General features: G+C 40.1%; 2 protein-coding genes across 3 annotated transcripts in view; one reads left to right on the top strand and one right to left on the bottom strand.

Annotated features, from left to right (window-relative positions):
* atad2b (ATPase family AAA domain containing 2B) overlaps positions 1-6,999 on the bottom strand; it is a 69,752-nt gene extending 62,753 nt beyond the window's left edge. Inside the window, exons 1-13 of the mRNA XM_085133522.1 lie at positions 6,766-6,999; positions 4,870-5,036; positions 3,918-3,949; positions 3,666-3,813; positions 3,244-3,343; positions 3,009-3,138; positions 2,677-2,826; positions 2,462-2,537; positions 2,199-2,300; positions 1,999-2,110; positions 861-976; positions 352-526; positions 94-182 (exon numbers count right to left, since the gene is read on the bottom strand). Coding sequence (XP_084989648.1) covers positions 94-182; positions 352-526; positions 861-976; positions 1,999-2,110; positions 2,199-2,300; positions 2,462-2,537; positions 2,677-2,826; positions 3,009-3,138; positions 3,244-3,343; positions 3,666-3,813; positions 3,918-3,949; positions 4,870-5,036; positions 6,766-6,864 — 1,496 coding nt within the window. The 5' untranslated portion in view covers positions 6,865-6,999. The remainder of the gene's footprint in view (positions 1-93; positions 183-351; positions 527-860; positions 977-1,998; positions 2,111-2,198; positions 2,301-2,461; positions 2,538-2,676; positions 2,827-3,008; positions 3,139-3,243; positions 3,344-3,665; positions 3,814-3,917; positions 3,950-4,869; positions 5,037-6,765) is intronic.
* Positions 7,000-9,728: 2,729 nt separating this feature from the next.
* ubxn2a (UBX domain protein 2A) lies at positions 9,729-19,787 on the top strand. 2 transcript variants are annotated; one of them, XM_085133741.1, is made up of 7 exons: positions 9,729-9,860; positions 10,234-10,296; positions 10,526-10,637; positions 12,581-12,690; positions 15,349-15,486; positions 15,800-15,961; positions 16,676-19,787. In XM_085133741.1, exons 2-7 carry the CDS (start codon positions 10,253-10,255, stop codon positions 16,857-16,859), a joined length of 750 nt encoding a protein of 249 aa, XP_084989867.1. In that variant the 5' UTR covers positions 9,729-9,860; positions 10,234-10,252; the 3' UTR covers positions 16,860-19,787. The 2 variants fall into 2 exon arrangements, with proteins under 2 accessions (XP_084989867.1, XP_084989868.1); XM_085133742.1 differs by lacking the exon at positions 10,234-10,296 and having other exon boundaries at positions 9,730-9,860.
* Positions 19,788-21,330: the final 1,543 nt, after the last annotated feature.

Here is a 21,330-nt window from a genome sequence, read left to right as displayed (position 1 = left end):
TGTGCAGCAGTGTTGTATAGGTTAGGCATTTTACATTTACATGAAGCAGCTGTGCATCTTTGAAAATGACAGTCACAATCACATTGGCCTTACCTGTGTATCTGGTCTTGCTTGCTGGAGCGAACAGGAGCCAAACCATCAATCTCATCGAAAAAAATTATGGATGGCCTCATAAGGTAAGCCTGGTCAAAAGCATACACAGGACCAAAGTCAAGCTTACTTAACTCAATATATGATTACACTCCTTAGCTTTACCTGTGTTTAAGTACAAAGCACTAGAAGAACTGAAAACATGCCATCAGAAACAAAAAATGTCTTCCACCTCATCAGAGTGCCGTTGCAGTGGTTTACCTGGTCAAAGAGCAGGCGTAGCTGCCGTTCTGATTCACCAACCCACTTGCTGAGGCAGTCGGCTCCTTTCCTCATGAAGAAGGAAACCTTCCTGTCACCATGACTGCACTCATTGGCAAGAGCTCGCGCAACCAGGGTCTTTCCTGTGCCTGGTGGGCCATAGAACAAACACCCTCTAAAAAAGAACAGGGAGAGAATAGGACCTTAGTTTATGTGATAATTAAAGCTCACCACTTTTTAGATTCATCTCTAAAATGACTACATAACGGAAATTTTCACCCTGTGGTTGATCAATATTTGATGTTAATAGTACTTCAAGCTGTAAATTGTTGGGATAACTCAATTTTATGCTCCCTTAACCAACTACAAATAGTGCTTACACTTCTTTTATCGTGCACAAAAGGCATAAATATAATGTCATCATTAAAGTAACGATCCCATTTTTTCCCCGAGAAAACACAGCATAAATTGGACCTGAATAACCTTACATTCCTGCAGTACGCTCTCACCTGGGAGGCTGAATCTTGAACTTCTCAAAGATCTCAGGATACAGCAGAGGGAACACCACCATTTCCTTTAGTGACTGTATGTGATTACTAAGACCACCCACATTGTCAAATCTTACCTAGGGAGAAGACAAACACAACCGCAGACATATTTTAAGTCAGTTTATCCAATGTCGGAAGCAAGCGCTGTACCTCTCTTCCTGATTTTAAGCCACCTTTCTTCTAGTGGGCTCTTTCTTGCAAACAAAAGATTTGAAAATCACATGGTGGAGTTTCTGTGCTCAGAGATGGAGCTGAACAAATGAAGGATATCACTCCTCCCTGACATCATACAGACCCAAGAGTAGAAAAAGAAAATTGTATAGGACATTTTTAGACCTTTTCCACTAGTATTTACTCGGATCAACAGGGAATGGCTCGACTCAGTTTTTAGGGTTTTCCATTAGGTGATAGTATCCAGGTAGGTATTTTAGTACCTACTCAGCCAGGTTTCCAAGCAATCTGAGGCAATCCGAAAATGAGACGTCAACAGTCTGCATTCTACTGATTGGTTAGTCAGTGGCATCACTCGATGAGTCATGAGAGCATCTCCTTCACAAAAATCTAAAGCCCCATTATTGAGGGAAATGCCTAAAGGAAAACAACACCGTGGTCCCCAAGTCTGACAAAAACCCACACCGAGCAGCGGGTGTACCATCATCTCAACGCCCTCCATTCGCATTACATACAAATGACGTCAGAGGACTTTCGGGACACGGCTGTAACGACCGCACACACATTTTGTGATGTTTAATTGTAATGAAAAACCACCGAAAAGAGTCGAGTCATGTTTAGTCCAGTAGATGCTAGTGGAAAAGGGCTATTAGAGCAGCCTGAAGTACATTCTAAGTGTGTCCATACACTGAACTCTTTAATGGAAATTTTGGCTATGTTTAATATGGCAATCCACCACTTTAAATAAGGAAAAGCATAACAGGTCACATTTTAATTCAGAAAATTTCTTTTTTATGTATTAATAATTGAATGTTTCAAAACGAAACAGTGGGTCGTTTAGTTTTGTCTAATAATTTTGATGAACCCAAGTATTCAGGCTAAGCTGTGTTCTATTATTGTTTTGGAACTTGGGAGTATTTTCACTCACTGAAGGGTCAAGGTTCATTGGATCCACATCAGCCAAGCTTGCACCCACTTTAACTCGATCACGCAGCACCCCACTAGCCAGGTCTTCAGCCGTCAGATTCATGGGCAAGCACCTGTCGCAACAAATTCAAGTGAAATAAGTGAGTACAACAGAGTAGTTAAAAACACTGAGGGAAGAAGAAAGAAGGCAGCAGCCAGCACCTGTTCCTGGCCCGAGTCATGCTCTTGCTTTTTCTGCGCTCAAAGCGTTCTTCATCAGAAGATGAGGTGGTGTCACTGCTGTGAATGGCGTGTTTCTTCACTCTGGAGAGGCGTGACAAATCAAGAGTCAGAATTGTATTACTTCGCACTGACGTTCCTTTTTTTCCCCTCATGAGCACATTACTCGTACTAGTGAAAAGCTACATGTGAAAAAGACAGTAATATGTTGAGCACCAGATTTGGGCTTTTCACAGTTTGCCCACCTTATATGGCTTCTCCTCGCTGGGGATCTGTGGGTGTCAAAAAGTGAGGGGTTGCTCTGTTTTCTGTTCACTGGCTCTGAAAGAAGGGAAACAAAAAATGATTAGTGGTTACACTCTGGTATAATTTCCACTTACTGTGATTTTCTTTCTGTTTAAAATACATTTGAAACCAATTTAGAAGCTTGAAGAATAATACAGAAAATACATATATTTACCAATAGGCGGTGCTTCATATCTCTGCACTGTCTTACGCTGCCGCAGATTGTACGGTCTGTCATTTTCCTCCCCTGCCTCCTCTGCTTCATCTCCTTCATCGTCGTCATCATCATCCTCTGCATCTTCCTCCTCTTCCTCACCATGAGATTCTGAAAGCCAGAAGTATCATCTTTAAATTTGAGAATACTGAGTTTTTAAAATATTATATAGTACACTAAGCAATCAAAATGTTTTATGATTAATTCGGTTTAAGACGAAGTACTTCATAACGACTTCGTGATCTCTTGCTTGCTTCACTGATTCGTAAGCAGAACATTAATAGGAAACTGACCTTCAGTTCCTTCCTCCTCTTCCTCCTCCTGCTCTGTTTTGCCCATGACTTTGTGATGCGCAGGCATGTTGAAAGTACTCCTGCGCATGGATTTCCTGCGTTTCACCCGTGAATACATGTCCATGTTTTCCTAAAAGAGAAGAGCCTTAATGCCAACACTTGCATTCACCTTGCATCATCAAGCAGTGGTACTTTTCAAACCCTGGTTTGCGAGGCGCTCCACTGCTTCGCTCACCTCCTCGGTTTCTCCGGTCCACATGCGAAGTCGCTCCACCTCACGATTCTGCCTGATGCTGCTGATGTTGTCCATCTCCTGAAGAACAGCCTCCGCGGTGCTGCACACACGTAAACCAACACAGAATGAGAAACAAGATAACAACTTTGTCTAAAGTGTTCTCTTCTCAGAGTACAGAATCTCAAAAATGTTTTTCTCTCTACTCGTGTTTCATCTTAAACCCTGAACCAATAAACACTGTGACAACTTACAACACACAGCAAACAAATACTATTTAATAAGGAATATTTTTTTAGGATCCACTTTCATGTTCCAAAATGAATGTGTTTTCAAATGAACCAGTTAACCACATTTCCAGCTCATTCTCTGTTCAAAGCACTGTTGCAAAGAAACATGTCAACAGTATGACTGCCGGAAGCTACCTGTTGACCAGCTGGTCAAACAGCAGGCTCTGATTGAGGTGTTCAAATTGGCTCTTCTTCACCCGACAGCTCCTCTTCAGCTCCACATGGCCATTCATATGAGAGTGATCTCCCCCTCCGCTGTCCTCATTCCGGTGACTCATATGGGCTGCAGCACAGATAGAAGATTCAATTAAAATTGGTATTTTTTAATCATATGCTCCCCAGATGATTGTTATTTAAACAGGGATAAACTGGGGGGAAATACTTTACCGTGCCCATTTTGCATGATGCGAGACGACAGTCTGTAAAACAGAACAACAAAGAGAAAATAATTCCGACAGCTGCACAAAAGATGGCAATCGCACATATTACTGCTTAGGAGCTTAGGATGAAGTGTTTCTGATCACAATGCACAACAAGGCTACAAGATTAAACCAAAAATCATTATCAGAATTATTTTAGTTGATAACTGTGACCTGGATTTTTTGAACATTTGAATTTCCATGAAGAAGAAAAAAACAAAACAAAAAACAGGTAGAGCTAGTGGGTGACATGGGTAAAGAGTGCAGCTACCAGTCTGCCTTTAATGGGGAGCCTCAAGGTGCAGTGAACTTGTGTGCCTTGTGAGACCTGCAAGCTAGCCCTGGGCCAGGTGGCCAAAGGAAAGACCCTCAAATATGAGGCCAACTTCTAATAATCCATCCCCAAGTTCACCCATGGAAACCTTATAAGTTTTTCTTCCTCTTAACAAATCTATGCAGGCTCTCTTTTGGTCATCTCAGCTAGAGCTGAACTAAACAGCAAGTGAGTCTGAGCTTTTATGGAAGGGTAAAAAAAATGTATGCTTGACAATAGCATGAAAAAAGTATTAAAGAAAAAAACAAAAAAAAAATATATATATATATATATATACACACACACACACACAAAGAAATAACTCTCAAAAAAGAAAATAAACAAAGAAAACTGCATTTTTTAAAAATTAGGCAAACTTAATGCAAAAAGAAGTAACTGTTGTATCCAGATAATCTTGTCTTCATAACTGTTAAAAGCCAAGATCATAACTGATCATAATTTCAAATTTGGTTAATCACACAGCACTAAAACATGACATGTAACAATGCAACTCTGGTTTCACTGCCAGAGCCACAAAACATCCATCTTGACCAACTCTGGCTTAATTAAATTTACGTGTGTAAAAAAAACTAGGCCAAGAGCTGACCTTGTGCAGTAGGTAGGAATGCCCCAGCTGACCCTCTGGCCCTTAGTCTGAGGGGACGGGGAGGTATCACTGGAGCTTGGCTCAGAAGCAGTCTGCCGCCGTGTGCGCTTGGAAGGCGGTGCATACCGTGGACTGCTGGGACTGCTCGCATCACTGCTGGGTTCCTTCTGTTGGACAAACACACACATAACACCAGAACTTAGGGGAGTGAAGGCAAAACTGTGACACACAATCAGAAAAAACAAGGAAAGGAAAAAAAGAGGATAACAAATACAGAGAAAATGTTTCACAAATATCTGCATACAAAGTCTCTTTGAATATTAAGTAAAAATATATTTCATGGGGCGGGGAAAAAAAATAGAGGACACAAGAGAACAAGATCGGAGAGCGTCAAATCCAGAATAGAGGACTGTCATGAGACAAGACGCCCTGAACCCACTTCCTCAATGTACCCTGTGAATCTCAGCACAGCACCAACCAGACATATGCCCTTGATGCTCATGCCCTTCACAGCCTAACTTCCTCGCTGATATGTGAGCATATCTCACTGTTGTCATAGGCAACTGTCTGCAGTGCTGACAGAGGGGTTTGTCTGACTGGGTGGATAGATGGATGCAGACAGACTGTAAAATGCAGGATGTACCAGGAGTGAAGAAATGCATGGAGGCAGCCCAAGAGGTGCACCGTGAAATCATTTCCACATGTGAATCACTCTGCAAACACTGTCACAGCAGGACAGTCGGTTCTGACAAGTTCTGACAAGGTCAACAAGTAGCTAACAGAGTAAAATGGCTGGTTGCATGGAGTACAACACTACACTGACTTCTTGTGATATGGCAATGTAAATAAAAGATGGGAAAGTTAAAACTCTGTTACAAAGAGTGCAGTTCTACACTCACACAGTGCAATATAGGGTGCTATCGATTGGTCTGGACCGGAGCTACGTATTTCATGAATCATGACCCACAATTCTGCAACGTACCACCACTCGTCCAACAAACCACTAAAACTCAGGAATGCGCTAACAGCAACCAACAGATATTTCCCATTGATGAAATGATTTCTTTGTCTGTGTTAAGTGCCTTAATAATCGTAAATATTACGGAAATACAAATCTTCCTGTCTTGCATAATCACAATGTTTACATTTTGAAACAAAGCCTGTCAGGCAGCTTGTAGGTCGGGCGATCGGGAGTAAAATCTAAAGCTCATTTATCAAATCATTCTTTCGAAGAACACATGGGAATATTTAACTCCAAGAGTGTGTTTTAAACGGACAGTCTAAAAACCAACTTGCCTATGGGTCTTTGGGTCATTTATAACTCAAAGTTCACCAAGTTCAGACTTGCTAAATACGGACCCGAGCCAGCCAACTGTTGTGGACCTGGGACTCCCTTCCCCCCACTGTAAGCTAGCTGCTAGGCTAACTATAACCTACAATGCTAGCTTAACTATCGCTTTCTCCCTTCATATGTGAGATAATAAGTAAGCTGACACTTCGAGGATAGCGACACATAGTAGTGCCAACAACCTTGAGTCAAAATCTCAACTGTCTTTATTGGGTGGGCTAATTAATGGTGAAAACAGTGGAACAAGTCAGCCGGTTAAAATTGCCAAAAACAAAGGGAACTCAAGTTGAAGCTATAGCCAGTTCATATCGCTAGCTTATAATCTAACAGCTGTACAATCCGTTCAGTGCGAAGGATACGCAAACGACTAGCCGCATTCATGTCTTGCACTGTGTATCTGCGTGACTGTGTTGGTGTCAGTGTCGATACTGCTCGTATTTTGCTGTGAATAATACATTATGTGGAGCACCTTGAGGCCAAGGCTAGCAGCCAGCTAGCCAAACTAGCCAGCCAGCTAGCTCGCCGGTAAAGAAAAGAAACCGGCTTACATGTTCCTCAGAGTTTCGCTCGTTTCTCGACGACGACCTAGTCCTCGACGAGATGAATGGACCGCTCCTAGTCCGTGAGCTTTTCCTTGTGTTCACCATGTTTTTTTTCTTTTGTCTGCCCCTTACTGAATCTCTCTAACCGGCTCTAAACACTGCCTCAGTGAGAGCAGGATCGAGTTCGAGGCGCCATCTCTCTCTCTCTCTCTGTCTACCTCTCTATTTCCCCGCCTCTCTCTCCCTCTCTCTCTGTGTGTGGTGGTTCTAAGTCTGTTTGGCAGGTGCATTCATTTCTGCTGACTGGATTACCACCAAAAGACCTACTATCTTTGTTATTACATGGATACTTTATATCACAAAGGCAGTAATTCTTAATGCAGATATGTTACTATGGGTAAGTACTTGTATTGTACACTGGGGACAGTCAGTTAATCAGCTAAGTACTATTAAAGCACGATAAGTCACCAAATGAATAACAAAAGGTGGTACACTTGATGCCAGCAGGAAAACAGATGGAAGTGGGCAGCCTGCACTTTATCATACAAACTGTCTGCAGTTTTTTTTTCCAGGATGCCCAGTATGTGCAGCAATTCACTCTTTGTCTTAATCAAAAAAATATATATTAAAACATCAACAAATGTAAAAGGTCTGTGAATGATAAAAATATTTAGATTTGCCCTGTAAAGCTGCAATCGGAATCTTTAAAACTCAAATAATCACACAAGCTATTATTACTACAACCTAAAAAACTGTTTTTGTTTGCAAGACAGGGCTGAATTGTATTGACTATCAAATTTTGAATTCTTTGTGACCTCCAAGTGTGTAATAGAAGAGGCTGAATTAATAATAATCTCTTCTCACTTTGATGCTTTTAGCCTTGCTCCTTTCACTGCACTCCCTGTCATTTTATCCCCACAAGTAAAAATGACTGTTTGTGTGTTTTCTGTTCTATTTCTGGCTAGAGTCAAGATGCAACTGTGCTAGCCATCTGTTTTGTTTTTTCCTTCTTTTTTTCTCTTTTTTGGTTCAAGCAATGGTTTCTAAAAATCAATGTCAAAATGTTGTTGTTTTTTTCTTAAGAACCTTGTGCCATAAAATATTCCCATTTGATATCTCAAATAAATATTTTTTATACAAATGTAAGAAAATCTAAACCTTTCACATGGATACAGGAATCTGTTTTCATTTTCATTGTAACCTGTTCTGAGCATAAGTGGGCAATGCACTCCAGCCAGGCTGTCGATTTCAAATGAAGTGAACTAGACGATTCATTCACATGTCCAGTTCATTATCTCGCCATCGAAATATCGGTTAGATGATTAAAAAATCAAATTTCTTTATCTGTGCTTATATGTTCTCATAGAGTTTAATAGAAGGTATGGGAATACAGAAAAGGTCAAGAGTCACTGAAATCATTCTCCGCTGATACGCCATCAAAGATCAGGCATGGATTCCATGTTAACCAAACATATTTTCCTGGATATAATTTAAGTCCACACCTAAACTAAATTGTGTTACCATCAAGAGCTTCCTTTCATTTTTAAACATTTTTTAATCTCTCATTAGCGTAATTTCAGAAATACAGCCTGTTTTTCACACCATACATCACCTTCTTCGCTGTGTAGCTGCTTAGTAATTGATGTAACATATGTCAAGTTTAAATTACTACTTTTATTAGAAGTAGTGAAAATACTATAATAATACATTTGCTATCAATGATAATTGATTCAAAGATAATGAAAATAAGTTTAAGGGCGTGGTTCATACTGAACATGCCACCTTGGATGCTATATTATTTCTCAAGCACAATGTCTATAATTATGTCAAAAAAGTATAAACGTACGCCAAATTCATAAATACGAGGCACATTTAATAAGTAAGCAAATGAATGGGGAAAAATAAAAAGATCTTTTATAAAATTATATTTGATGTGTTGAATTGTATTTGACTATTAAATGACCATGCTGTAGTATTGTTTGTATTGGCTACAATGTGCAACATAATGACATCATAATATATCATGCATTATTCAAGTTTTGCGTCACAATAACAAATAGGCAACAATTTAAATGTTATTGTTGTGCAGTGAAAGTGGTGTCATGCACGTGAAAGGTAATTTAAGTGTATAACTGCTACAAATGGGTCATTAAAACCTGTTGAGAGGTGGTTGTTAGGGAACACAATATGTGATATAGATGAGAACCTTGAGGGGCCCAAAGCTGTACCCCTACAGGAAGCAATTCACAGCGATTTGGCAACTACAGACCACAGAAAGTGATTTACATTCAGGCATTTGAAGCAACTACAAGTAAAATAACCAGTGATGTTGTATAGAGGGCTGGATCCAAGACAAATTTTTCTAAACTTCCAAATGAGCGACTGAAACTACTGAGTGCGGGATGTCACTGATTAACGTAGTAAATATATCGTAATAAATGTATTGGAGTTTCAGTGAGGCAGTTAGAGGCTAGAATGTCTATAAGCAATCACCTGTCAGCTTCAAAGCAATGTGATCACATCCGGTGTGGAAGATGTACCTGTGTGCCAGGTTTGGTTGCTCTGTTCCTCAGTTAAAACAACCAAAAAGAAATTTTGTGCGTTTCAGTAAGATAGCTTTTTTAAAATTGTTATTTGTTTTTTTTTTTTTTACTGATTTATTTACCTGTTCATTTATATTTTTGGTAGTTTTGGTCCTCAGGGCGTATGAGAAGCTTCTACAAGAAAATGTACCAGAAAACTATATTAAATTATTTTTGTCTGTGTTTGTTTGCCTGCGTGTTTATTAGTGAGTCATTAATTATTTGTTTTGTATTTTGGCCCATAGAGTTGAGCCATATGAGACATCTTACCTCTAAATAGAAACAAACGCACACAGGTTTGGATCCAGTGGGCTTTCCATGCCATCTAATACTGTATCGTGAGTTTCAGCTGGGAGAGAAGATCTGCTGAGTTCAGCACAGAAGAGTGTACAACCGCGACATCGGGAGTGGATTTACGGCACTGTTACGTCACATGTATTGCTCAGCAGAAGCGCCTCTACCCTGAAACTTATGGCTACAGATGTGTAGCCCTGGATTAACCGCTTAAAACACGGACTGGTAATTCACTATTCGACCTTACCCTTTATGCGCGCATGCTAATGGGCATCTGTTGTGTTTATGCTGACATATAATCCTCGTTTTTACGACCGGTGTTGGCTCCTGCGTGTGTGTTTTGCTCTTTGCGGGTCCATCGCTTTCTGCCGCCCACTTGCATAAATAACGATAAAGCTGCAGGCTGCTTGGCTGTCTGGCTATCTATCGATCACGTAATGCTTTATAAAAATGATCCGTTTTCGGTCATTTTAAGCGGTGTAGCACAATTTTACTGCACACGTGTACATAATACAGACAATAAAAGGTTACCCCCCAAAATATTGAACATCAACCACGCTTTTAAAACAGTGTGTGTGTGTGCTCGCTTGTTTCTTAGATGGGAAACATAGAAAGACATGAAAGAAACTGACACTGTGGAGAGTGCAAAAGATGAACAATGGTAAGTCATTCTCTTTGTTAAATCCACTTCTAGGCAAATGAAGTCCTGTAACTGAATTGATGCCGTGGATGTGAAGTAATCTGAAAATAACTGGGTTGGACATAATAATAATAACATATTCTGGGGGGGTGTGAACTTGCTTTGCATGGTCTTGCACATTAACGCTTGGGACTGTAGACTGAATTCAATAAGCATGATGAGTGAATACCTGCACTTTCTTCTCATAAAGGGTGGTCAGTGAGGACAATGAAGAGGAAGCTCCAATGAGTCGTAGTTTTTCTGTGGAAGACCTCCTCGATGAGGTGGAGAAGATCTGTTACGATGCCTCAGGGACTTCAAAGGTCAGAGACAAATTCACACTTGAGAGCCAGATCTCTGCAAATGTCCAGCCTTCATTTCTGAGCTTATAGACTAGTAATAACACAACATTTAAGTAAAGTATACACAGTACTATGCAACAGTCTTAAGCCACACCTCATTGGTTTACATTTATGCTTCCGAGGAGTCAGACTCACTTGTCATTTTTTAAAATTGGTTTTCATCAGTAGTTCTCATTGGCTGCTTTTTCACTCATTTTCAGGCGGGTCCTTGTATCTGACTATTTTCACAGGATTGTTATTTTTGTTTGCTAAGCCACTTAATGCATTTAAGTAGAAAAAGGCATCAAACTTAAGGAGTGACACCAGTGTTATGTCTATACTTGCCATTGTCACTACATTATGCTGCTAAACATGCTATCATTATATTATGCTGCTATCCTGTATATATCGTACTTATTATTGTCTTCGGTTGTTTTATTGTACTTTTTATATTTTACATTTATATTTATTATTGCATTTTGCACCAAGGGAGTGGCACTCCAATTTCGTTGCACTTTGTACAATGACAATAAAGGCTATTCTATTCTATTCTAAATAATTGACAGCTTAGCAAAGAATCAATTTTTGCATCATTAAGGCAAAAACACTCAATTTGTTCACATTTCTTTAGTTGAAACTATGAAAAATGGCAAAGATAACACCACAATACAGGTATAAATAGTATTTTTGCACCAGCAAGGTAATCCCTCTAGGACTATTAGCCCAAAATGTTAAAGTTTTGAGGAAACTGGATAAGTACAGAATAAAAAAAATCTGAAAGTAATGTCCTTGAGAAAAACCCGGGAGATGTCTCTATCCTTCAGCTGACCTATGTACTGTTCATTGAAGCCTCATCAGAAATGGTCACAGTGTCTCAGGCTGTCAGGAAGCTATTGTTAAGGAAGGGAAACGGGGAGAGAAATGAAGGGGTCAGGGAAGAGGTAGAACAGTGAGTGTCTACAGACATCTGTGAAACATATTGAAGACTGTCATGGTTTAGGACTGCATTTCAACCAGTGGTGAACAAAAGACAGCCAAAGAAGAGCTTTGAATGTCGTTAAAGAAGCCTGGAGAACTATTACTGAAGAATAATTAAAGAAATGGCAAGAAAGCTGCATAAGAGAGTTCATGTGACACATATACTCAGTATACATCGATTCAATATAAAGCAGTTAAATGACATTTTGAAATAGCTAATGCTCCAATTTTACATTTTTAATGACATTGTCAGGCAGAATCATCTCTGCTGACATTCAAATGTGTGCCTATTAACCTCCTGTTGTTTACATTTTTTCTTAATTGCAAGTTATTATGGGATGCATGTCCCAGTGGAGCATAAAAACAGTCTCATGTTTGCATCATAGCAATTTAAATAAAATGGACATATCTAGCTAAGTGCCAGATCAAAGTATTCCATAAGTAACTTTCTAAGCTTCAAAGCTAAGAGCACAAACCGAGAGGACGTAACAAAGAATGTGTTTGGTTTAGACGACGGTGCTGCCTCACCAGATCATGCAGGAGAAGGACGCACTTGCCTGCAGGGAAATCACTGAACTATTACCTGTAGTTTTTCTGGCACGTGCCCAGACGAACCTCACAAAGCCTTTGTAATAGGGACCCGGCAGGCTAAACATTTGTTTAATTGCGTTGAAAATTGCATGCTCACATTCGCCTCCGGTGCGTGAGTGAAAATGGCGTAAGACTCTCCAAATGAGAACTCTCGCCGAGCTCTGTCAGGCAAATCTCAGTTGAAAGCACAAGCACCAGGCTTCACTGATCACAGGATATTTTGTTTACCCATTCGTTGCCAGGATAAACAGTCCGCAGTAAAAGTCCGACCTCCCGAGGTTAACAGCTGTGTGGCGACTTTATCTCTGAATCCTGTCAGGCCTATTTGATTGGGGTTTTTTTTGCTTTGGTTCCAGGTGGAGATGGTGGTGAGGCTGTGGAAGGACGGCTTCACTGTGAATGACGAGGACTTTCGCAGCTACTCCATTCCAGAGAATCAAGAGTTCCTGGATGCCATCAAAAGGGGGTGAGTCGACTGGCTGAAACAGGATAACCTTCCTGTTTTAACGATGTCTTCAGTTACATTTTTGCTGCCTTGCCACAAAGGAGGGCCATCAAATCCTAGGCTTTAATCATGGTTTTTAATTACTCTTGGTGGCTTAACGACCTCAAATAGTGTTCTCTCACTGATGAGAAGGGAGTGTTCAGACTAATAGTGTAATTCTTATTGTTCCTCAGGCAGTGGAAAGTTAATAGCAAGACGGTGTCATTTTTCTTATCATCTTAATATCTTTTTGAGTAATCTGTAACATAAATTTAACACATTTCTCCTAATGAGAGCAAAGTCATACAGAAATTAAATATAAAACATATTTATTTATATTTTGTGCTCATTGTGGAGCAGATGTGCTATCAGTGTTAGGGAGAAATGTACAGTAAGGTGCAAACGTTTTTTTACATTTCGCATCCAAGGAGAAAGATTTTCTTGTCATTTTTAAAGTGTTCTTGAACAATAGTTCTCCAGGCTTTTCTTCATTCATTAGCTCCTTTTTCACTCATCTTCAGTCCAGTACCTGACCATGTAACACTCCCCACTGAACATGTCTGCTTCTATTAAAACTTTCCCAGTAGGGATGCAACGATACCAATTTTTTCAAACCAATACAATACCGATACTTGGATCTGAGTACTTGCCGATATAAAAAACGATACTTCTACCACACACACACACACACAAATACAATTAATTGGAAGACAGGTTTTTATTATATTCCCTGCCGATAAAAAATAAAATCTTAATAAAAATGACCACAAAAAAATTTCAAGTGAAAAATAAGCACTTCTGTTAAATTATTGCAGAGTCTCCACATTGTAATTTTACAAAATATCACTGAACTATTGGCACTGTCTCGAGCTTTCAGAATAATAAATAAACACTGTTTGGAATAAAATAAATACAAATTAGGTTTGCGAATAAAATAAACTTTTAAATTATTGCAGAGTGTCCATATTGTAAACAAACAAACAAAATAATTATTATTAAATAAATAATAAAATATAAAAAATTATAAAATAAAGAAAATAAGTATTGCCCCCCCCCCCTAGTGGCCAATCTAAAAAACTACAACAGAAATGACAAGCCACCCTCTGATTAATGAAATAAGTTGGTATCGGTTCATGGTATCGGTTAACTTTTACGAGTATGAGTACACACACATTTTACAGTATCGGCCCCGATACCCGATACCAGTATCGGTATCGGTGCGTCCCTATTTCCCAGCCAAGTACTCCAGTCCCTACTGTGACACGTGACTTTTCTCTGAAACACCTCATTTGTTCTTATTTTTAGTTGAATATGTGAAAAATCTCAATAATAACACCAACGAGGTGATTCCCAAAGATCTATTAGCCTAAAGCTTGGCATTGCTTTGCATGGCCTGAGGTCTGACCTTAAAGATATTCAGGAAACTGGACAAGGGGAGGACAAAAAAAGAAGTGGCAGACGTTATACTAATTCCCTTTTTTTCTAGCAAAATATAGAGGAATGAGTGATGGCTCTAGACTGCACTGGACTGTACTTTGTTAAAAGACTAACGCTACATAGATTCATTTCACAAACATACTACTAAAACAATCAGAACAGCTAAAAACACCAATTCAACTGAATTTATCTGTAAAATGTCCATCACAGCTGTTATGGTGCAAAAAGCAGAGTGCACTGTGGACAGGTTCCCTATGTCTCACATGCATAAACCAAAAACATAACATTATCACTGAGTGGGCACTAAGCAACATTTTACAACTGCTTTAACAAGTGTGTAGCAGCTGCCGCTGCTTGATGAATGCATTGTCTGGGCATGGCTCCACAGCAGTCATGACCCAAAGTTGTTTGTGGTGTCAGAAGTTAAGTCAATATCAAAATGCAAAATAAAAAAGAAGTTTTAATTCATTAGAGGTGGTCCACTTCTCCTCGACACCAGCCAAGTGTTTAATGAACGTCAGTTCGAATAGCATTGACCCGTTCAGTTGAGACCGCCGGCGTGGGTTAATACTTTATTGATTTCAATCAGAGCCTGCAATGTTAGATTGCTTTGAATAAATGCCAAATGAAGTTGTTTTTTTTATTTTCTCTCTTTCTTTGTCTTTAGTTTAAATATGTTTAAATACCATATCTACCTGCATTATCAAACCTACTTGCCAGAGTTTAGTGATGATAACCAATCATGCTTCTTGGTATACCTGCTTGATTGCCGTTTTCTCAATTTCCTGAGTAGCCACCTCAATCCAACAGACAGCTCTCAATCAATCAACGGGAGCTCTTTTCATCATGGGCTAATGTCAAAATGTCAAAGGGCTAGACGAGGAATATTAAGTAGGCACTTGTCTGATTACTTTTGAAGCCATTCACTTTGGGAACACTGATGCAGACCTACTTAAATTATATGTGCTGCACACATACATGAAGGAGGGACAGACTAAGCCTGAATGTAAGTCACATGTAACATCTCTCCTTGGTTCGATTCACTGGTTTTGATCACTCCCCCATGATGAAATTAGCAGGGAAGATATTCTCCCTGCTGACCAAAGCCCGACACTTGAAGCTAGATAAAGCTCATTAGTGCAGCTCATTTGTCATATTGATTGATCTGACTGGACTCCAATCCGGATCTTTAATCTATCGCAGGGAGCTTCCGGCAGAGTGGGAGAGCAGAGCAGAAGAGGAGGAGCTGGAGATTAGCGTGGAAGATCTGACAGAGGAAAATTACGTTCCCAAGAAGAAGGCTTTTCATCCCTTCAGCGGTCGAGGATACAGACTTGGCAGGTGAGAGATTGTCGCTGTGAACGTCCTATTGTTTTTGTGTTTTGTGCAGTGTGAGCTCAAGATTTAAAGACCACCGTGCACCACTAGGTGTCCCTCTAATCCAAATATCAAAAACCCCACAACCAAATCTGGCCCAGCAGACGAGTCTACTTGTCAAGCTGAGCACCAAAACATTTTTGCACCATCACTGACACAAAGAGTCTGCAAACATTTTGCATAATTTTTTTTTCTGGCGCCGGTGTGCATGGTGAACCCGGCGTGCACACTTCTAAACTGGTGGTTAATCTGCTATTTATCTTCTGTCCATTCCCAGTGTGGCACCCAGAGTAGTAGCCAGGTCACCATCTGTGCACGAGGACGGAGAATCTCCTCCTATTCCCATGGTAACACTAGACCACGCCCTTCCCGTCACCTCCCTGCAGATCTGGTTGGCCGACGGCAGGAGACTGGTGCAGAGGTTTAACCTATCGCATCGGTACGTATCGCCAATACGCCACATCTCGATCTTTGGTTTGATCAAAGGACAAAAATAAGAGAAAGAATCAGCAAATTAAAGACCGACTAACTGCGCTGTGTGAGAGGAATCTTGACACTTTTCTGCTCCTGCTGCGCTGCGTGTAAATCCCATAATCTCAAGCAGGAAAAAGAAAGGGTTGAAGGGATGAAAAAAAGATTTTTGTTTGCTCTAGCTTGGGAGGTGGGGGTTAGGATTACATAATGCTCTGTTCTTGGCTGCTGGAGTTAAAGGCTGGAGGCATGCTGCATGTTACGTCCCCCTGCCCCACAGTGCACGGGGCAGCAGAAAACATAATCTGAGATGTAGCAACAGTGTGGATCTATAAAATCCCCTGAGAGGGATTGCGTAAGTCTGGTGCAGCTTTTATATAACAGGGTTAGTAAGCAAAGGATGGATGGAGAGGACTGAACCCTTCCAGCCTGCAGCGTGAGGAGCAGGCCTTACATAGGATGGCTTCGTATACACTGGGGCCTCATTATTAATAATATATGATGGCACTAGTATAGTGCTTCATAGAGAAGTCACGTGTCACAGTAGGGACTCGAGTCCTTGGCTGGGAAAGTTTTAATAGGAGCAGACATGTTCATTTCTGTATTTACGATGGCAGTTTGTTTGTTTAGTTTTTTTAAATTTTAATTTAATTTAATTTATTTATATTTTTTTCTCCTCCAGGATCGCTGATGTTCATGATTTCGTGTCACGCTGCCAGAGGAGCTGCCCACCGTTCGTCCTGACGACGTCTCTTCCTTTCCGAGAGCTCACCGACAAAGAATTAAGTCTGGAAGAAGCGGATTTGGCCAACGCTGTCATTGTACAGAGACCCCTGAACACACAGGCTCCATTTGGACACTCCTGACCAACACGAGCCCATAATTCACACAGCACGCTGCTTTTCCCCCTCACTGACTCATTCTCATCCTCCTGATAGCAATCTCAAGGTCCGCAGCACTCGCATTTGACAGTTGCTGTCTCCTTCTACTGTCCCCGTGTGGGATTAGCTCAAACTTTATTAACGATATAATCGCTTAGTTGCAAAAGGTGCAGTCCTTCCTCTGGAGGGACAGCAGTTACCTGTCGTCAGACCTTCTTAAATCTGCTGAAAAACTATATAGGCTGTCGCCCATGCAGATGGTCCTCCATCTGTTTAATCTGCCACGTGTAAAACCTCCATCCGCCCCATCACGCACGCAAAATCCCACCACCATCACCACCAAGCAAGTCTTCCCAAATTGTGATTCACCACCTTTTCTGCACAGTCAGCAGTATATATATATATATATATATGTAAGGGGCTGAGGTTTTAAGTTTACAAACATGTGATTTTTATGTTTGCACAGTCATGTGATACAAAAGAAGTATTTATGTTTGCCTTGCTGTTTAATCTCTATCAGTTTTCTGTAGTGTTATGATTTTTCTTTCGGTCAAATGCATTGTTTTATTCGACCAAATCATTGGACGACATATCACATGTCAAGGTATGACAAAATAAAATGTTAAAAAATCCTTAAAATTTTGCATTTTTTTTTGTTTTAACATTTAATAAATTGATCAAATCGAATTGGTGTTGTTTTAATATCATTTGTTTCGCTGTGATTTCACTACTGATGACAGATACGCGATTATGGATGGACTCTTAAGCACCGATGCTGCACCTTACTCCACATCTGTGCTGGCATTTACAGTCTTAATAGGGGATTTAGATTAGGGAGGGCTCACTGATGAGGAATGATGACATCACAGCGGTGCTTAAGACACTTAAGCGTACATCTGATGCTGATTCACGGAAAAACTGCCTGCAAACACAAACATCGTATTCAGACGGTTCTTTCTTGACTATTAAACCTTCTTTGTAAGTGACGTGTTTGGTTTTACGTGTGTGTCTGTGTGTGTGTGCTGTAGCCAAGCTCTCAGCACTGGCCTCATGATGAAGCCCAACACCATTATCCATCTTCAATATTTAAAGGCGGGTGAGGAGGGGGTGGGGGGAGTTGAGGAAGAGGAGCTCACATCCTCTGGATGGTCAAGGTCACACGAAGAAATCCGGCAGCAGAAATGTCTCTAAGCTGATCTGACTGTATGTTTAGGATTTCATACCTGAAGCTGCCGGCTGGGTGCATCGCTTGGTTGTGGGCTGGAAAGTTAAAACAGACCATATTTCCTTTGTGCTGCATATTTAATAAGGCAAAGCATGCAGGGAATTACTTTCCCTTCAACTCCCCACATTTCCTCTCAGAATGACCCTCTTTACTTGAGCAGCGGCAGACCTTTTCATTTCGTACATTCCTCTTCACGCATTATCGGAAACATACCCATTCTAATGCAGGTCATAAGCCCGACTTTGCTGCCGCGGTGCCTGCGCCGTTGTCGGTAATGTGGTTTTCATAGAGGGGGTTTGCGTGCTTGGAATTTATGGAGAGGTCTCGGTTCAGCTAGCTGAGGTCTACATGACATGTTTGTTGTCATGCTTGAAGGAGAGGAGGATCACTGAGAGTAAGCATCTGGGGCCAAAACAGCTGCTTATGCTTAGTTGGAAAACTAAAGAGTGAAATCAAAGAGTGAAAAGGGTCTTTCCAGAGTTTGTCTAATTCCCCAAACCATACAAAAAGGCCTCCTTTTTTTTTCGGGGTCCATGTTAAAGTGAATATATTATGCACAATTCCAGCTCCATATTTTTTATCCTTGGACTCTACTAGAGTTATTTTTCATGATTCGCAGTTCTTTTTACCTTCTGCTGTGCCTCAGTGCAGTCTCTCCGCTAGCTCACTGTCTAAAAGAAACAGGTTTAACACAAACTGTGGTTAAACTCAACCACAAACTTGAATTCGGTTTACTCTGTCATGCAGTTTCCTGCTCAACTTGTATAACTAATTGTGGGAAAGAAACTACAGTGAAAGCCAGGATTACAGACAGGAAGTATGAAGTTGAAAAAAATCAAACTCTTAAAAGGCAGCGAAGGTGAAAAGACACTGTTAAAAATATTTTGCACTATGCAGCTGGTGACATTTTTGATTATATTCATGTTATTTTACATTCTGGGTGAACAAGGTTGACTAACACTTGATACAAACAGCAAATAATTTTCATAAATACTTCTGTTTTTGGGATCTTTCTCTTGTCTCTGGGATAAGGAATGTCAAAATATGTTTCTAATGTCAAGGTCAAATCTAAGGCATTCCCACCAGAGGAGTAAAATTGTTGTTTAACCATTGTCTGTTCCAAATTGTGTAACACAGGATTATTATCAGCAAGTTATTTATAATAAGTTCATCAACCGCATGTTTAAAACAATATTGGTAAATAGCCTGTGTATGAAGGTTCATGAGGTCGCTGCTGATGGTAAAAGGAAAAACGTTTATTTTGAAGATTGCACAGTGTAACCCACTGCATAAACTGTATAAGAAAAATGGAAATGGTGAGGGTGACATAATCCATTAGTCTTTGTGATGGCTGCACTTACAGCCACACAGTGGTAATACCCACCATGTTAGTGTAGAGGCTTATAAGTAACATTGCATTCACATGTCTTTCTTTAAATATAGGAATTAATTTACAGGACAATAAATAACTGGTTTTGGTTTAGAGTTAATTCACATATCCACATAACACTGCATTCTAAAATAAGTGCGCACATTTTAGTTTATACTGTTATGTGTGATTAATCTTTTGTTCTCTGAGTTAGCTTAGTTGCAGCTGTTCCAGTCCCTTGATTAAGGAGCCAAGAGGTGGAAAAGGGGCGGAGCGAGCTTTAAAGGAAGACTACAAATTGGTTCATGCCATAACTCAGGACCATGGGGGGGAATTGGAGTTCATTATGTTAGGTTTAGTTAGGTTTTGTGTGTTTTACCCCTTCTCCTGTTTTTGTGGGCTGATCAGCCACTATTTAAGTTTCCCCTTTGTCTCGTTAAGTTAGGTCAGTTTGTTTGAGTTATCAGTAGTGTTGTCAACTTTGAGTAGAGTTTTGTTATTTTGACCTCTTTTATGGGCCCAAGATCTTGATTCTTTTTACATGATTTAACCAATTATGTTTTTTGGGTTAAATAAAAAATCATTTTTTTGGACTTTAACCTGTGCCTAAGTTTCCTTCACTGCTCTGTCCATCACAGTCTTTTTTGTTGATCCAGTTTTCATCTGCTAACTCTACAAAGCTTTGTTTGTCTAGTTGGTCATATAAAACTTAGGCCAATGCAGAAGTACCTTTAACCCACAGGTGTCGAACTCCAGACCTTGAGGGCCGGAGTCCTGCAGGTTTTAGATGTTATAAATCCAATACAACAAATTCAAATTGCTAAATGACCTCCTCGACATGTCTTGAAGTTCTCCAGAGGCCTGGTAATGAACTAATCGTTTGATTCAGGTGTGTTGACCTGGGGTGAGATCTAAAACCTGCAGGACACTGGCCCTCGAGGTCTGGAGTTTGACACCCCTGCTTTAACCTGCTGTTATGACCAGCAGAGGGCAGTTTCAAAAAGAGGCCCACCTTCTTAGAAGTCTAATAAAACCATGAGCTATTCTCTACATTTATCTTGTTATCGCATTTAAAAAGCAACCTATGCTTTACTTTGTGATTTACAAGTTGCTCACATATGAGCATGAGCTTCAGCACCATCCCTCAGTATCTCAGTTGGACCAAACACCAAAATGGCAACCAAGAAAACACCCAGTTTAAGATTTCATACTCATTACAGTTATTATGTAGTCAGAAATCAGTCATGGAGGACTAAACTGTTTTTTGTATAAGGCTGTAAACATTTCTGCTGTAAAGTTGTGCATTTTAAAACTGAAGTCTAGGGGACACTGGAGACATCTACAGTTGCAGATGTTGGTATCAATCTGATATCAAGTAAATACAGGGCCAGTATCGCCAATACTAATACTGATACCGATACTTTAAAACTACAAAGGCAGCTAATGTAGGTAAGAGCCATGTGTCATGACTTATGAGATATCTCATAAGTCATGACACATGGCTGACACATGACATGATGCTGAGTCATATGACTCAGCGTCAATTTACACATTCTGAGCAGATTTTAATGACCAATCACTGTTTAATCACTGTCATGTTTGCTTTCTGCAAAAAACACACCTCTGAAACTCTTTGTGTCAACTTCTGTTGTTTAAATGTGCTTTAGGCTGTGAATAAAATAGATGTGACAGTCAAAACACGTGTTTGAGGAATATTTTTTCATTAAACACACAAAATAATCTGTCCTACTATCTCTAGAGGAAGTGCATTTTTAACATTACATTTCACTGTTTGCCTCTCTGATAAGATTGCGCAAATCTCATTCAAATCATCTGAATTTGACATTTTTGTGTAGCCTATC

Source organism: Neolamprologus multifasciatus, chromosome 15 (genome assembly GCF_963576455.1).
Source record: "Neolamprologus multifasciatus chromosome 15, fNeoMul1.2, whole genome shotgun sequence".
NCBI classification, from domain to species: domain Eukaryota; kingdom Metazoa; phylum Chordata; class Actinopteri; order Cichliformes; family Cichlidae; genus Neolamprologus; species Neolamprologus multifasciatus.
The sequence above is the reverse complement of the archived record's forward strand: the minus strand, read 5'-3'. Positions and strand labels throughout refer to the sequence as shown.

Bases quoted from the DNA above. Each gene is read 5' to 3' on its own strand.
- ubxn2a (XM_085133741.1), top strand. From the start codon at position 10,253: ATGAAAGAAACTGACACTGTGGAGAGTGCAAAAGATGAACAATG. The intron at 10,638-12,580 runs GTCAGAGACAAA...CTTTGGTTCCAG, and splicing joins ATGCCTCAGGGACTTCAAAG to GTGGAGATGGTGGTGAGGCT. The intron at 12,691-15,348 runs GTGAGTCGACTG...AATCTATCGCAG, and splicing joins CTGGATGCCATCAAAAGGGG to GGAGCTTCCGGCAGAGTGGG.